Source organism: Acromyrmex echinatior, chromosome 7, assembly GCF_024713525.1.
Source record: "Acromyrmex echinatior isolate Ae372 chromosome 7, ASM2471352v2, whole genome shotgun sequence".
Lineage (NCBI taxonomy): Eukaryota > Metazoa > Arthropoda > Insecta > Hymenoptera > Formicidae > Acromyrmex > Acromyrmex echinatior.
In genome coordinates, this window is record NC_141858.1 from 6,384,904 (window position 1) to 6,402,497 (window position 17,594).

At 33.6% G+C, this 17,594-nt stretch overlaps 1 protein-coding gene, 1 long non-coding RNA gene and 2 pseudogenes across 3 annotated transcripts in view; 2 read left to right on the forward strand and 2 right to left on the reverse strand.

Annotated features, from left to right (window-relative positions):
* Positions 1-216: 216 nt before the first annotated feature.
* Positions 217-2,052, reverse strand: LOC147909095 (uncharacterized; annotated as a pseudogene).
* A 559-nt stretch (positions 2,053-2,611) lies between these two features.
* LOC147909096 (uncharacterized) overlaps positions 2,612-17,594 on the reverse strand; it is a 32,728-nt gene continuing 17,745 nt past the window's right edge. Inside the window, exons 2-3 of one of the 2 annotated variants that reach the window (XR_015545644.1) lie at positions 3,234-3,618; positions 2,612-2,976 (exon numbers count right to left, since the gene is read on the reverse strand). This is a non-coding gene — a long non-coding RNA (uncharacterized LOC147909096). Of the gene's footprint in view, positions 3,619-17,594 lie in introns of both variants that reach the window. The other variant, XR_015545643.1, reaches the window with a different exon arrangement.
* On the forward strand, positions 14,659-15,791 carry LOC147909097 (uncharacterized). The gene has a single exon (XM_087407673.1). The coding sequence runs from the start codon at positions 14,661-14,663 to the stop codon at positions 15,789-15,791; it is 1,131 nt and encodes a 376-aa protein (XP_087263799.1). The 5' UTR covers positions 14,659-14,660.
* LOC147909098 (uncharacterized) lies at positions 15,790-17,581 on the forward strand (annotated as a pseudogene).

A 17,594-nucleotide genomic window follows, 5' to 3' on the forward strand; every position in this document is an offset into this window, starting at 1 on the left:
AAGTGAAAGACATGAGTACCAACATAACGCCACAAAAAAATCGAAAATCGAATATACGTAACCCGCGGAAATTCAAAATTCGCGATACTTTTTGAACAGACCTCGTATTGTATACAGATACACACACACACACACACATCGGTGTATACATACATATATATATATAATATATATATATATATATACAGGGTGTCATGAATATACGGCCTCGTCCCGAGCAGGTAGAGTGGGCTAAACTGAGTAAAAAAGTCCTCTACCATTTTGTAATGCTCCCAATAATTAACGAGATATCAATGTTTAAAGATAGCCGAACACGCGCGTCCGCTCGACTTACTATTCGAAGGTACGGCCCACCGAGTGCACGGCGAATGGGACGTATATTCATGCCACCCTGTATACACACACACACACGCGCGCGCGCGCGCGTGTATGTGTGTTCTGTGTGTGTGTGTGTGTGTGTGTGTGTGTGTATACACAATTAATATAAAAAACATTAATTTCCAATAAAAACTATTTAGTATATTTTTATCTAAATAGAACAAATATTAAATTGTAAACGCGATCATTTTACGTACTTTTCATTTTGTTCAATGTTGTAACACAAATAATTTCTATAATTTTTATAAAGATTCCATATATTGTCTCAACAATACTATTATTTCGTTTACATAATTTTTTATACGTACTTGAGTGATATAAAATATCAAAATATTGTTGAAAATAAATTTTTCATATAGCATGGTTTTGAATGTTTTTTGTTAAAAGCCCTTGAATAGATAATTTTTCAATAAGATTTAATGACACAATCAATTATTTATCACAATTATCACTTCCAAATGTAATTAAACGGTTATCAATTGTTTTGTGTACAGATTTACATTTATAATTTTTTAACATTATCGAGTTCAAATTTTTACTTTCCGAACAACAATTTGTTTTAGAAAAAGTGTTCATATATTTTACTGTTTGAAATCTCAGGTATGATTTACAAATTTATAGTAAAATTGTTTGAGAACTATGTAATATGTTTCTTAAAATTAAATTACTTTCGTAAGGAAAGGCAGACCATGCTCACAAAGCCCCAAAATCTTTAACTGACTTGGGTATGTGCAGCAATAAATACACATTAAATTTCATTAGCATTTCAGTATCATTCACAAATTTTTTTATTGCTTTTGTAGCATTTTCATATGCTTCAATTTCAATTTTGTCATTATCAAATACATAAATAGCATAGACGAATAAAAACCAATGTTAGTAAAAACTGAAGGAAGCAAATCTTTTAAACAAGGCAGAAAATAATATAATAAATTAAAAAATTTTTAAATTTCGAAGCTTTCCATCAACTTATATTACTCACTGATTGTGGTGTTACATGTTATTTCACATGGTAATATTTATGATCAATTGATAATCTATGATCAATTATTTGTGATTTTATTTCAATGTACCACAGCTTCCTGCAATTTTTGGGATCTAACCAAGTTGACAGAAATAATTTTATCACTTTAAGTGAAACGCTGTGCATATATTCTGGAAGACAAGATGTAATGATATTAAAAATAGGTAAAAACATTAGCATAGAAACACCTTTGACGCCATTGACAATTATATTTTCTGTTTCTGCTTTTATAACATCTATTCTATGCTTTCCGTTCTTTTTATATCTTCTCTTCTCCTATACACGCGTAAAAAATCGTTTCCTACTAAGATATGTTCACCTGGATTTAGACATAATGAGCACCTCTATATACCATTAAATTGGTAAATATTTTGTAATGCACATCTCTCTACAGAGCTCTTACGAGCGAGAATTGTATGCACTTTGACAATAATTGATTCATAAAAATTAAATGACAAACATTAACATGAAGATCTTCTAATTCGTCAATAAACGGCTTTAAAAATACATTTAGAACAGATTTTTCTATAGCAACCCATCCCAACAAGAATATTTTCTTTTATTACACGATAATTCAACTTATTAATTGTTACTTGTAATGGTACATTGATACTTTTGATGATTTAAAAGTTTGCATATACCATTAGCATTCCACTGAAAAGATATATCGTAATTAGAAATGATTCTTTTTTTTCTTAACGTTTTATATATTCCACTTGTTATATAAGAAAGTACAACTTGTTCTTGATAATCTCTTTATAATTCATAAAATAATAGTCTAGAAAATAAATTACTTAATTGATCCTTTAAAGGTATATGTAAAAAGATATGTCCATTTCGTTTTAAAGAATTCTGAAGAAAAAGTGTACGACAAGATGTTCATACATAAGATATCTCATGTATCGAGTAGATATAAAGTTTAATATGAAGCAGTGGATAATAGTAAAATATTTTAATATCTGCAGAGTTAGGAAATTCTTTTAGAAATGAATATTTTGATATGTTCAAGGTTCTTGGAACATAACAATTAATCTGTTTCAATACATCTTCTAATGCAACATCTGACAAATCATATGTCGAATCATGAAACTCATTATAAGAAGATTACTTTCTTTCTTAGTAAGTATAGCTCCTGGATAAATAGGTACTTTTTCCTGAAAATTTTATACAAATGCTATATTTTAATTAAAAATTAATGAAAAATTAAAATGCCTAACAGAAGTATATTTCCATTTAATTATAAGATAACATTTATTATTTCCAAATATTATTTAAAAAATTGAACATAGTAAAATTTCATATAAGTTTGACTCGACAGTATACTATATAAGGCAAAGTAAATAATGTACGTTAGTATAGGCACAGGAAACAAATAATTAGACTCGCCTCATTTCTCTTTCTGCGATCATTTATAACATTATTAGGATCCTCGTATTCATTATTTATTTCAAGTTCATCATCTTCATTTTTATTCTCTTCATTTTCATTCTCTTTATTTTCGTCAGAGAATATATTTTCTTCGATATCGTAGAATGTATTTCATTTGGCTCATCTGCAGCCATTTGACTTTGCATCTATTAAAATATGAATATTTTTAATTACAAAATACTCATATTCTTAGACTGCTTTTCCATACAGCGTAATTTGCGTCAATCAAATTGAATCAGCTACTACACCTTACTCTAATCGAGACGATTTGATTGGCTGACGCAAGTTACGCTTACGCAAATTATGCTGCATGTGAAAGCAGTCTGAGAATATGAGTATTTTGTAATTAAAAATGCTGCCTAAATTTATACATATATAGCTATACATAATTGTTAAAACATACAGATTCAAATCTCATTGTTGTCACTGTTTACATTTTGTTCAATCTCAACATTATCATCATGAATGTCATGTTGATAATTGACTCTTCAAGTCTGTTTTGGATTAAAATCTATGCATAAAAAAGATAAAATTAATTATAACATTTAATGTGCTACTTATAATGCTATATACTTTATATCATTTAATATTAATTTAATAAATTAATATAATACAAAACTACGCGCAAATCAAATTGATATTACAATATCAAATTGAACACAAAATAAAAGTTATATAATATTTGATACCTCTCTATCATGAAGATAATCTTGATAAAATTCATCTACTTCCATATTTAATTGTTCATTTTCTTGCTGTTCATTATGAATTTGATCATTATTATTTTCCTGTAACAAGACAAAAAAAATTATTTAAAAAATTTAAATCCATGTAAAAATTTACTATTTTTTTTTAAGTATTTTATAACTATAGTAATAACCAAATCGTAACTATCATATAAAAACAAATATTTTTTATATAAATAATTATAACAAACGTGGTTTATAAATCAAAACATATAAAAAGAGGAGCATAAAACCACACCACTGGATATTGTTTGTGAAATTTAATAAATCATTACATTAATAAAAAATCTTTAGACGTTTCTGCTACAATCTGGCCATCTTCAGTAAAATCACAAATATCAGTAAAACGCAGAATTTACATATATCTGACATTAAATTCAGCAGTCAAAAATATAAATATGTATAAACGTTCTTTCATCTTGTGAAGGTACATCATACAACATGGTTGCAGCGCCAATTATCATATTGCAAGTAAAAACAAGAATTTCCAGATTCTAATTTAAAATTAAACTATCGTTAATATCTTCTTTCAATTTTATGAGGATTAACAAATCGTTACCTGTTTTACAGACAAAATGATGTATCCTAAGCACTTCCTCATGCAGATGGAAATTTCTCGTGACATTGTGTATTGTTATTCGTTATCATATGTTACCGCTATTTATATATATGTCAAAAGTTTAGATTGTTCTAGAATTATTTATTAAGTATGAGATCTTTCTTTAGAAAATGCAGATAAACATTAGGCAAACTTTCAGTATCATTTTGCTTATTAATACTACTTATTTGGCTTTTTACGTACATCATTTCAGAAATTCTTCTTTTGAATAATGATTGTTCTGTATTTAAAATTCTGATATTATCCCAATCCAATTCATGCATCTCATTTACTTGATGGCGTGAAACCACTGATATATCGGAGATGGATCTTCTTATCAACCTTATGAATCTTATGTTCTTTGATTTGAATTTTTAATTTCCTTTTTGTTTGATCAACAAGAAGACTTATAAGACAATTTATCTTATAAACTTCACAATGGTCTCTTTGATTCTCTTTGCATACACGATCTTTTCCAGTTTTAATAAATCTATTAAGTTTATTTATAGATTTGTAAGCAATATTAAAGTCTTGACTATGTAATAAGTTTTTAAATTTTTCAGATGCTTTATTTAAATATGGTACTACAAAAAACTTTTTCCTTAAATTGGAATTAGAATCGTTTTCATTATTATTCCACTCACTATTTTTATCTAAATTAATTCTATTTTCTAATGTTTTTATTCTGTTTTTTATTGTGGAAGAAATGAATTTAAGAGGATAAGTATTCATTAACAGAGTGTGAACTAAGTCTGAAATATTTTTTTCCTGAAATTTTGGATGGGATAAAAACAATATTGTGTCTAATTGCCCGATGATTACACTCCTTTTATGCACTAATGGATGATTCGAATAATAATTCAAATATCTCCCTGAATTAATAGGTTTTTTATAAATATCGAAGATAATTCTTTCTTCTTGTCTCATTAGTTTAACATCAAAAAATTAATGCCATTTTCGTCGTCAAAGTCTATTGTAAACCTTCCTATCTTTTCATGATACGAATTAAACAATTCCAGAACATTCAACTTTATCTTTATGCACGGACAATACAATGTCATCAACATAACAGAAATAAAAAGAAACATTATTGATCATAATAATTTCTTGTTCTAAGTCTTATAGAACAATATTCGCTAATATAGGGGACAATAGAGAGCCCATTGGCATGCCAAAAATCTGTTTAAAAATTTTTTTGTCAAATTTAAAAAATGTAGAGTTAATTATAATCATAATTACTTTTACACTCATGGATCGAAGTCTTGTTTTCAATCAAGATTCCACCTTTTATAGGTGGAATCCCTTTTATAGGTGGAAACTAAATCGGTCGGAATGTTCGTGTACATCGAAATCACGTCAAAAGATGTAATGCTAAAATTATTATCGATTACCCTTCCATTGAGCTTATTTACAATATCAAAACTGTTTTTAACATAACTATAATTCTTTTTGTTACTATTATCTACAATATTTTTTAAGAAAGTTGCTAATGGATAAAAGGTACTGTTTATGCAATTAACTATTCTCAGCGGATGACCTTCCTTATGAATTTTTGGCAGTCCATAGGAACTCGGGAGTTCGCCGTTCGATATATACAATTTTTTATACATATTTAAGTCAATGTACTCCTTATTTTTCCAATTTTTTAATAAATTGCTAATTTCCGTGGTAATTTTATTAGTGGGATCTTTATTAATTAAAATATATGTGCTCTGGTCATTAAGAATTTCATACATTTTACTTCTGTAACTTTCGCAATTCATAATTACAGTTGTGTTTATCCGCTCTGGTAACTAGAATTTCAGGGTTCTCTGAGATGAATCGTTTTACCTCCCTTACATCTTCTCGCAGGATATCATTTTCGGCGGATTTAATATCGCAGTTATCTATTGATTTTAAGATTTGAATTACTTCATTCCTTACCGTTTTACAAATTTCATCATCAGTTTTAAAAAAGTTACACTCAATACGTTTAATAAACTCAAGCATACTCTTTTTTTTACTGATGACATTGTTAGGTAAATTAAATTACTGACCTAATTGCAATACGACTTTGGTTTTTTCTGGAATCTCCGTATCACTAAGATTTATTAGCCATTATTCATTTATATTCATTATTGCAAAATTTGTTTTAAAATTATCAGGGCAAATATTAATATTGTAAGTAATTTATTGTTCATTAGCCGTAACATCTTTGAAATTTTCTGTAACATCAACGGTGCGTTTAAGATACCGCAATTCATCTCAGAATCTAACGAATGCATTATATTGTAGTGAATATTTTTAATTTTTGTTCTTTCTTTAAATCTATGATTAGCTCGCAAGTTTTTAATTTTGTTGTTAATCCTTTCTTGTTCCTTTATCCAAATTCTATTAAAATCGATTTCTTGTCTACGAAAGAAAGAATTGTATATGTTAAATGGTAGAATGTTCTCTATCCTTCTATACATGTTAAACATTTCAAATTTTACGTGTTCAAGATATTTATGCATCTTGTAATTCTACCCGTAGATATTTAAATATAAAATTACATTTAAATCTATCAATTCTTTCTTTTGAAAAGCGAAACAAATTGTTATTTTCATTTTGTATAAATTTAAACATATAATTAGGGATAAATCCTTCTTTCAAACACGTTTTTAAAAATAAATTCTTATTTTTATCTTAATATTCATCCTATACGTTCTTATATATCTTTTTAATAGCGAACACACATGAAATCCAAAATTAAATTTAATGAAGTCAAAAAAATTCTTTATATTACACATGTTAATGCTCGTGTGATCAAAATAAATAATTATAACAAACGTGGTTTATAAATCAAAATATACAAAAAGAGGAGCATGAAACCACAGCACTGAATATTGTTTGTGAAATTTAATAAATCATTATATTAATAAAAAATCTTTAGACATTTCAGCCACAATCTGGCCATCTTCAGTAAAATCACTAATATCAATAAAACGCAGAATTTACACATATCTGACATTAAATTCAGCCGTCAAAAATATAAATATATATATAAACGTGTTCTTTCATCTTGTGAAGATATATCATACCACATTGCAGCATCAATTATCATATTGTAAGTTATGTAAAACAAGAATTTCCAGATTCTAATTTAAAAATTAAACTATCTTTAATATCTTCTAGATCACGCTTATTTCTAGTAAATTTCTGACACTTGTGTATAAATGGAAAACATTTATATTTTATATAAAGAAATAATGAAATTTGGAATAGGATAACATATTTGTAGTTGACCTGCTAGCAATTCATTCTTTTTTTTTTTAATACGATGATGAGCAGTTGTATATGGTATAGACTCAGATGTATCTTTTAGATATTTAAAATATGAACTATGTTTCATTTTTATTGATACTATTCAAAATAAAAAAAATTGAAATACAGAGATGTTAAATGCACACAATACTATAAACTGATTGTACATATTGCATATATCGCAAATTATTTATAAAAAAATATTGTGTTAATAAGTATAAGCACATAAAAAATATTATGTTTACGATATATCATTTAAATTCATATAGATAGTCAACAAAAATCTATAGCGTTATCAATGGACGCATTCAATCTCAAAAGCGACTAGCATGCTTGTTGAGCGATTGAATGTGAATGACTAAGTTTTCAGCAGAGAAAACAGCTTTGCAACTGTTGTAAAATTCTTCAATATGATTAATCTCGCCCTTCCTCATTGAATCTAAATATATAAACCAATCATATTCAAGAATTTTACAACAGTTGCAAAGCTGCTTTCTCTGCTGAACGCAGTCATTGCTTGGATTTATAAGCAACAGCCAATCGTATTCATTTGCTTGACGAACAATCTAGTCGCTTTGCTGACTTGATGTCCAATGACTTTGGCTGTATTCGGAAACATCGCTCGATTGCCTCCAATGCATCGATTGTGTATCTTGAAATGAGATGAAAATTACAAAAGTGAGCAAATTCACTAATAGCGTATTCGAACGAATTTGCCCTAACCTAGATTGGATTAATGATATTGTATGCTCTCCTATTGATGGAATATGTAACGTCTCAACCAATAGTAAAACATTATCCAATCCAAATGGGAGCAAATCCAATCAGGGTATCAATCATGAAACTTTATCCCTAGGATAGAAAGTGAAAAATGAAAATTTTAATGATTGAAGTTAATTCAGAAATTTTTCACTTTTCACTTTTCATACCCAGATCGAAAACGTGGAAATTATTCAGTTTAATCCTCCCCGCATTCAAAAAATTAATAAAATTATCGTAGCCGCCCCGAACCAAAAGCACTATTATTTATACACTCCAAATCAAAATACCAATGTGTAATAATATAATTATAGAAATCGTGCGCCCTTTTGCAAAGGGAGAGGAGGGGTGAGAATCAGGGGGCGAGAGTCGCTTCGCGTGGAAAGTCGAAACTCATATGTACCATAATAGAGAGCCTATAATCAGAGTGGCGCCATACGAGAGATGACGTCATGTTTTAGCGAAATTCTGCTAGAAAGAAAGAGATATACGGTTTCAGTCTATCCAACAGACTGTCAGTTTTAGGGTTATGTGCAACAGCATTGAACGACAGCATTGACATAGATACGTAAAAGTACATTGATAAAAATAAAATTATCGAAATTATTTTAGAAACATGGTTGGATGTACAATTTTGTAACAATTCATTAAAAAAAAGATATGTTAAAATAATTCCGAAAGACACAGAACGCCGAATGAATTGGTTAAGGGGATGCTGGAGTGTCCTGTTTTATCATTAAATTTTAAAAGCACCTTTCTCATAACTGTGTTTATGGACTGAAAAATCCTTCTCCACAATTAAAGTATCGACAACAACGCAAATCGCCAGCTACATTTGAATACGAAAAACGAAAAAAAATTAAAGACTTATAGTTTTGTTATCGGCTTTTGTAGTCAACACATCACAATATGTGTTGCATATAAGAGTTTCAGATCTTGCACGTTCATGAAAAGTAGCTAGCGTATTGCGGAAAACCTAAACAATCCCATGTTTTTAGAAACGCGGTAGGAGTTTTAGTTTAAGAGAAAGGTGCATCCAAAAATTTCGTTTGTATATTACGAGTGAAAGTGACGTGAAGCCATGAAACTGAGCAGTATTTTAGTTCCGCGATATTCCGACAGCGGCGCTGTCATGAAAAGTGCGTCGCTGAACCATAGAAATGATCTGAATTATCGACCTACTCAGGCCTATATCAATCAAAACGTGCCCTGGTCAAAGTTTTTTCTTTTGAGAGGAAAAATAATAAAATAATTATGATATTAGTTATTTCAATTTTGTTGAAATAATTTCTTCCTAAATAAGAAACATACCATATTATTTACATATGAATACAAATGAAGATAATTATTTTAATTATACTGTTCTGTCTTTTACATACATTTTATTTAGTTAATTATTGATGCATATATATAAAATAACATATATATATATATATATATACATATATATATATATATATATATATGTATGTATGTATGTATGTATGTATATATGTGTGTGTATATATATATATATATATATATATTATATATAATAGCATAAATACACACGCGTGTGCGTATGTATGCGTGTGCGCGCGCGCGCGCACGTGTGTGCGTGTCATATATACAACACATGTCTAAACTTTATTTACTGAATTATTTACACATGCATATATCAAGGTTCGGAACGCGATGTATGTTTCGGTTGAGCTTTCTTTCTGCTCGGATGTCGGAACGACAAGCAGCAATCTCGTAGCAGACGTAGCATATAAATGAAATTTTCGAATACACTTTGCTCTTATACTAAAGCTCGTAACTCGTTTCTGCAAGCATAGTATTGTTCTTTGAGGTTTTCTGTAAATCGCCAGCTACTTATGCAAGGTCTGAAATTATTGTATACAGCACATTTTTGACTCGACTCGGATGTCGAGTCTTAGTAAGAAGCGCCATTCCTCCTATCGGTCGCGCGTAAACGAAGTAGTATTGCTATTCAACTATAGAAATGGATTGAACCACATTGTACAACTACATTTGTAAATAAACCAGCAATATCTTATTAGCCGAAAACGCCATAATAATATATTTTTGTGTATATAGAAATATATATCAGGATCGTTGTTTAGAGAAGAAATCGTGCGTTCTTGATGCATCGACGATGATGCCACAATCGATAGAAATCACATTCTTGAATTGCAGAACGAATTATTGAAACAGAAGTACGACAGAGTGAGACAGAGAAAAAACAAAAAAGGATAGAAACTCCGATTGTAATCGGTGAGACTCCGCATGCCGAGCTGGGCTCATTGAACGAAACAGCGAGTCTATCCTTCAGAGACTCTCTCTCTCTCTCTCTCTCTCTCTCTCTCCTCTCCTCTCCTCTCCTCTCTTCTCCTCTCCTCTCCTCTCCTCTCTATTCCTCTCCTCTCCTCTTCTCTCCTCCCCCCTCCTCTTCTCTCCTCCCCCCCATCTCTCTACGGTCGTTTGTTTCTAGCGACCGAAAATGCTTTCTGGAAAATTTCGGCCGCTCAATGTGTATAATTAAGAGGAGAAGGAACATTATAGATAACATATAAGTTTTAATAAATTATGCTAATCCTATATCCCTCCAATTTCTGTATAATAGCAAAAATAATTTCAAAACACGATAATTTACGGGATATTTCTATGATTTTCCATGAGCCTTATATACCACGTTCGTAGAAAAGATTTGCAAGACCTCGGCGTGGTCTCACGCGTAAGATGCGAGATCTGAATGTTAGAGATCTCATGATCAATTCCTTTTTTCTTTTTTCATAATTTTTTTTTTAAATAAGTGACATTGTTAACAAACATATATTACAGGCTAAATATTAGGTGTTGGAATTAATTCGTAGCGTTTTTAATGAAAGAATGTTATTTATTTCACATGAGCATTAAAAAATACATTAATGAAAGTACTTCCCATCACTTGTAAAACGCTACGAATTAATTCCAACACCTAATATATTTTTATTTAATTATTGAAATTATATGTGTATTTCTAAACGTTTTAATTTACCTTTAGAAAAAAATCCAAAAAAAAATCATGTTTCTGTAATAATGTTACATCGATCAGTACTTTCTGTGAAATGTTTTTTTTATAATTATCATCCGAAAGAAAATTCTGATAATCAATCAAATCGCAAAAATGCGATTAATATAATTATAAGGATGATTAATATAATTATAAGGATGATGTCAATATAATTTTATAATTAACAAATCAAAAAGCCTTTATATGTGCCTTTATATGCAACATACAAATAATTTTTTATTTATCTATTAAAGTGATTCGGTATGCTTCCTATAGTTATTGAAATACATATTAAATTTTGAGTCGACTTTTGAAGCATCGCCTTCTTTCCCCCCGCCGCCGCCGCTCAATGTTCGACGGCTGAGCTGCACCGGATCGCGCGCGGATGTGTATCTCAGGAGCGTTGCACTAAGAAATATGCTCCGCTTCTTCTAGCAAATTATTAATCCTTTACTTTCTTTAGTCTTCTGTGATGTCTTCTTTATTCAATATGCCTTCTTTATTTACATGTTGAATAAAGAAGATATCACGGAGTTATTGAAATTGAGTCATTCTAGTTTAAAATTACACATCTCGTTCTGTATCGATTCTTATTATCTTAAATTGATATTATCAGTATTCTATATTAAAAGATATTACATTTTGTGGCACATAAGCGTGGTCAGTAGCTCTTTGAAAGAAAACCGAATGTATCAATGTAATGTATTTATAAAAATAATAAAGTAAATATTTTAAAAGTACATAATATTTAGTAAAATGTATATACTTATTAATATGATGTTCAATCACTATTATTAAGAAAATAACAATTATGTAAGAAGGAAAATATTTTTATGATAATTTTCATGCTAAAATGTTGTCATGATAATTTTCATATTGGAAGGTATGATAGCAGCATGTTTCTTATACTATGACGCTCCTGAGATGCATGTCCGCGCGCAATCCAGCGGTTCAGCCGTCGACTGTTGAGCGGTTGTAAAGGAAAAATAGGTAGCACCTCAGAAATTGGCTCGAAATGTGTAACTAGTTCTGAGCACACTAAAGTACATATATAATTTCTATAATTTTATAAAAATATATTTGGAGTAATATGTTGTCATTAATAACGTTATTTGTTTAAAGAAAAATTAAGAAAAAAAGGAAAAAGCAGGATTGAACATAGGATCCTCAACATTCTGATCTCGCACCTAACGCCCGAGACCACGCTGAGTTTTTGCAAACCGCTTCTATGAATGTGGTACATAAAATACACGGAAAATCGTAAACTATATCTCATTAACTATCACGTTTTGAAATCATTTTTGCTATTATATATTAATGAGAAAGGTATATGATTAACTCTTTCACTAATATCGTGTGAGACTCGTGGTAAAGAAATCGGGCCAAACATAAACAATATATTCCAGACTGTTAATTATGACACGCGTCATCGTAACTTAAATCGTAGGGCAAAGGATTAATATAATTTAATAAAAATTATGTATTGTCCAGAATGTCTCTTTCCTCTTTATGATATACGCCAAGTGGTCGAGATCGTCGAGAAAATATTTTCGGTTGCTAAAAACAAGCGAGAGAAAAAAGAGAGAAGGACAGAGACAGACTCATTATTTTGCTAGCGGGCCCAGTTCGGCGTGTCCGCGCGGAGACTCATCGATTACAATCGGAACTTCTATCCGTTTGTTTTTTCTCTGTCTCGCTCTATCGAAATAACAGAAATTGAAAGAATTTTAAATCACGAACACGGTTGCCAGTTCTCCGTTTTTTTTTGACAGAGTTCGGTTTCTTGGACTAATATTCAATACTCCAGCAGATGTGAAAATCTCCAATTTTTATCGTCTGCTGAAGTATTAAATATTAGTCCAAGCAACGAAGTCTGGCAAAAAAAAACGGAGAGCTGGCAACCGTGTTTGTGAATTAAAATTCTTTCATTTCCTTTTTATTAAATTATATTAATCATATATCTTTCTCATTAACGTAGCAAAAATGCAAATGCAAAAATGATTTCAAAACGTAAATATTGATGAGATATACAATAGTTTACGACTTTCCGTGCACTATATAGTAGGAATAATAGGCGGGTTCTAACTCAGGTCCTCTGAGGGGAGCGCGGGGCGCGGGGGGTACTGGTAGGCGCGGGGAAGGGAGAGGGAGGCGCGGGAAGTCCCGGCGCTATCAGTGTTTACTGATATGATGATACGTATCGCTATGTTATGGTGTCACGTATTATTGGGACCGCCGCCACCCATCACCGCAGACGCTGCCGCCACCGCCGCCACCCCACCGCAGGCATCAGTGCCACCACCGCCGCCGCGGACCCCGCGTCCACCCTAAGTGCGTTTCGAACTGTCGCCGCGGACCCCGCGTCTATCCCAAAAACAAAAAAATGCGTTGTGAGATCACTGCCCCAACACTCACCCCAAAAATGCGTCCACTATAACGTGGTTTGTCTAGAAGTGGCACATCATCGATGTATCGGCTGCTACATAAAGCGCCTTCAATGAGGGATAGATGATGATAATGAAATCATACTGCATTCTCACAGTTCTTTCTTTCAAAGTCGTTGATAATGATATTTATCTAGGAAGAACCGTGAGATCAGGTAACACATCGCGATGCGTTAAGAGAGAAACTGATAACGATATTTTTGTAAGAAGAGATCGGTGACACATCGCCGATGCTGCAACTCAAGGGATAGGGAGGGTAGACAAAGGGACAAAGAAGTCGCAAGTAGAATATATAATGGGTCATAAGCGCGCGGCATCTCAGTTGACGTTTTTAAAAATTACCGAATCGCAATAAGTGTAATGTGAAAAGTATGGCTGATATCATGCAGACATTGAGGACATGGATGATGTAAATGCAGACAAGTTATTTGAAGCATTGGAAATAGAATTTGAGGACATAATGGACGATGTAGAGTTCGAGAATATCGGTAACATTGAGGACAGAATCGACGTAGCAGAATATATTAGAAATGTGGATGAGGAACAGTTCGCGAATATTAGAGACGAAGTGTTTGATGAAGTGGAAATAGACTTTGAGAATATAATGAACCAAGAGTCGTCCGACGAAGAAATACTGTCCGACGATAGTGGATGTACTAGTGATATGAGCGAATATGAAATGGATCGCGTAGAAAAATTCGTGTCATCTCCAGAAATTCGTACATTGAATGCCCGTACTAAGCACTGTGTGATCCACAATTATTATACAACGGGTGGTTCTTTAACCGTATGCACATCATACATGATTCGTATAGCTGACATTAACGATGGAGGAATGTATCACGTCAGGGTGCATGAGACCGGTTCTTTCGGTAGGCTAGACGGTTGGTCGTTCACCAATTGCAGACTACCTTTGTACATTATATTCTTATGCAGCATGTGTCCACTTTGCACACATTAAAAAAACATGGAAAACTACGAACGAGTAGAACGCGAACTGTTGGAACAGTGCAGCCAGGTCGCTACTCTGGTGGAGTGTTTCTCATGGCTGCAACGATGCGACGAATGCATCGAGCAGCTCGAAGAACTTTGTCGTGCCAAGCGTCCGCGTCTCACCATTGGATACAGACAATCTGCGGTGACGAGAATCGCGCGACTCGCGGGTGCAAAGTTGGAATTGAAGCGACGTTTCGTGCACGTTGGTGGCGAGTACGCGAGTGGCGAGTACGCGAATGGCGAGTACGCGAGTCGCGACGAAAGATCTCTCGTCTGGCGAGAGATCGACGCCGCGTTTGAAAGCCGTATATCGACAGGTGCTGTGATAAACTCTAATCACATTGAGCCGCGGCGGTTTTTGGAAGATGCGAGAGAAATAGTGTTCGAGCGTGTACGAGACACTGTAGAAAGACACGGTAGCGTAAAAGTGAACACCGCGTTCAACGGTGAGTTCGCGACGAAGGATAAACGTGCTCATAAGAGCATAATTACAAAGAACAACGAGATATATCGATACACCGATTTGCGCGAGTGGTACGAGCAGCGTGTCATCGAGCCTATCCTAGCATCGCTCGAAGAATTCCAGGAACGTGACAGCGGATGGGCATTGTCGCGAATCCTCAATTTGATAGTGAATGTGAATAAGCATAATCCAATGCACGCGGGATGTCACATCAAAGTGCCACGAGAAATAGCGACGAAACGAGAGGTGATCAGTGTGCGTTCAACGGACAATGCGTGCTTCGCGTGGTCGGTGGTCGCCGCGCTGTATCCGGCTGAAAAGAATATGGATCGGGAATCGTCGTATCCGCATTATACGACAGTACTGAATCTCGCAAACATTGAGTTTCCAGTGACTTTAAAAGATATTTATAAATTTGAACAGTTAAACGCGGTGTCGATCAACGTGTACGGCATCGAGAATAAACAGATTCTTCCTCTGCGACTCATCAATGAAAAGAAGAAGAAACACGTCAACGTGTTGTACGTGCAAGATCCACGCAACGGTGTTGGACATTTTGCGTGGATAAAAAACCTATCCCGTCTCGTGAGCTCGCAGATTAGTGGGAAAAAGAACAGGAAATTTTTCTGCGATCGGTAAGTATACATGAAAAAAAAATTATTATAATTTTTCATCTTACTAATAAAATAATGATAATAGTTATAATTTTTTCTTTTTTCAGATGCTTGCACTATTTCAGTGCCAACGAAAAATTGCAGTCGCACGTAATGGATTGCGAGAAGATGAACGACTCCGCTATCCGACTGCCGAGCGAGGACGACAGATGGCTCGAATTCGACAACTATAACAATCGAGAACGAGTTCATCGTCTACGCCGATCTGGAATGCGTCTTACGCAAGACGAAATCTGACAAGGAAGACGCATCATCGTACGCGTATCAACAGCATGACGCGTTTAGCATAGGCTATTACGTGCGATGTGCGTACGATGACGTGTTATCGTCGTATCACTTCCATCGCGATGAAGACTGTATAGCGTGGTTCGCGCGACAACTCAACGATTTGGCGCATCGAGTGAAAAATATAGTATCCGCCAACGTACCCATGGAAACGTTATTGAAAGAACAATTGGAGGCATACCGTAGCGCGACGCGTTGTCATATTTGTGAGAAACCGTTCGCGCCGGACGATACGAGGGTCCGCGATCATTGTCATCTCACCGGTAGATATCGTGGTCCAGCGCATTCGAATTGTAATTTAAATTATAAAAATTCATTTTATATTCCGATCGTTTTTCACAATTTATCGGGCTACGACGCACATTTTATAATTAAGGAAATTGCTGCCGCGTACGATGGACATGTAGATATACTACCGATAACTAAAGAAATATATATTTCATTCACTAAACATGTCGATAGCACCAAAGACGCAAATGAAAAGAATTTTCAGAAAAATTGCATAAAATTAAGATTCATTGATTCTTTCAAATTTTTAAATGCAAGCCTTGATAAATTGGCGTCGTATCTTGATAAAGATAAATTAAAAATTGTACATTCCGAATTTCCAACATTATCGGATGAAGAATTTGAATTACTCACACGAAAAGGTGTCTTTCCGTACGAGTACATTGATTGTGTTGAAAAATTGCAGGACACGCGCGTACCACCTCACGAATTATTTTTCAGTTCGTTGACAGGCGATACAGTATCCGAGAGCGATTACGCTCACGCCGCGAACATCTGGAAGCGATTCTCCATTCGAACGCTCGGCTAGTACAGTGATCTGTACTTGAAAACTGATGTCTTGTTATTAGCAGACATTTTCGAAAATTTCCGCAATAGCTGCATCGCGAGTTACTGTCTCGATCCCGCGCATTACTATACATTGCCAGGTTTCATGTGGGACGCCATGCTGAAATTTACACGCATAAGATTCGAGTTGTTCACTGACATTGATATGGTCATGTTCATCGAGCGCGGTATACGCGGTGGCCTCAGTCAATGCTCCGGCAGATACGCGCAGGCTAATAACAAATACATGTGTTCGTTCGATCCGTCGAAATCGTCGTCGTACTTGATGTACTACGATGTCAATAATCTGTACGGGTGGGCGATGTGTCAACCTTTACCATACACCGAATTTCGGTGGGTCGAAGACGTTGCGAACTTTGACGTGAGCGCGATCGCTCCGGATTCACCTACCGGTTATATTCTCGAGGTTGATCTCGAATATCCGCAGCTCTACACGACCGACACACTGACCTACCTTTCTGTCCAACGCGCGATAAACCGCCTAGCAAGCGCGAAGATAAACTTCTAGCGACGTTGTACGATAAACAGCGTTACGTCATCCATTACAGCAACCTGCAGCAATGTACTCGTCACGGTCTTCGCGTAACAAAGATCCATCGAGTATTACAATTCGCGCAATCTCCATGGT

What these genes read in the sequence shown, in the direction of transcription:
- LOC147909097 (XM_087407673.1), top strand. Translation starts at nt 14,661, where the DNA reads ATGGAAAACTACGAACGAGTAGAACGCGAACTGTTGGAACAGTGCAGC.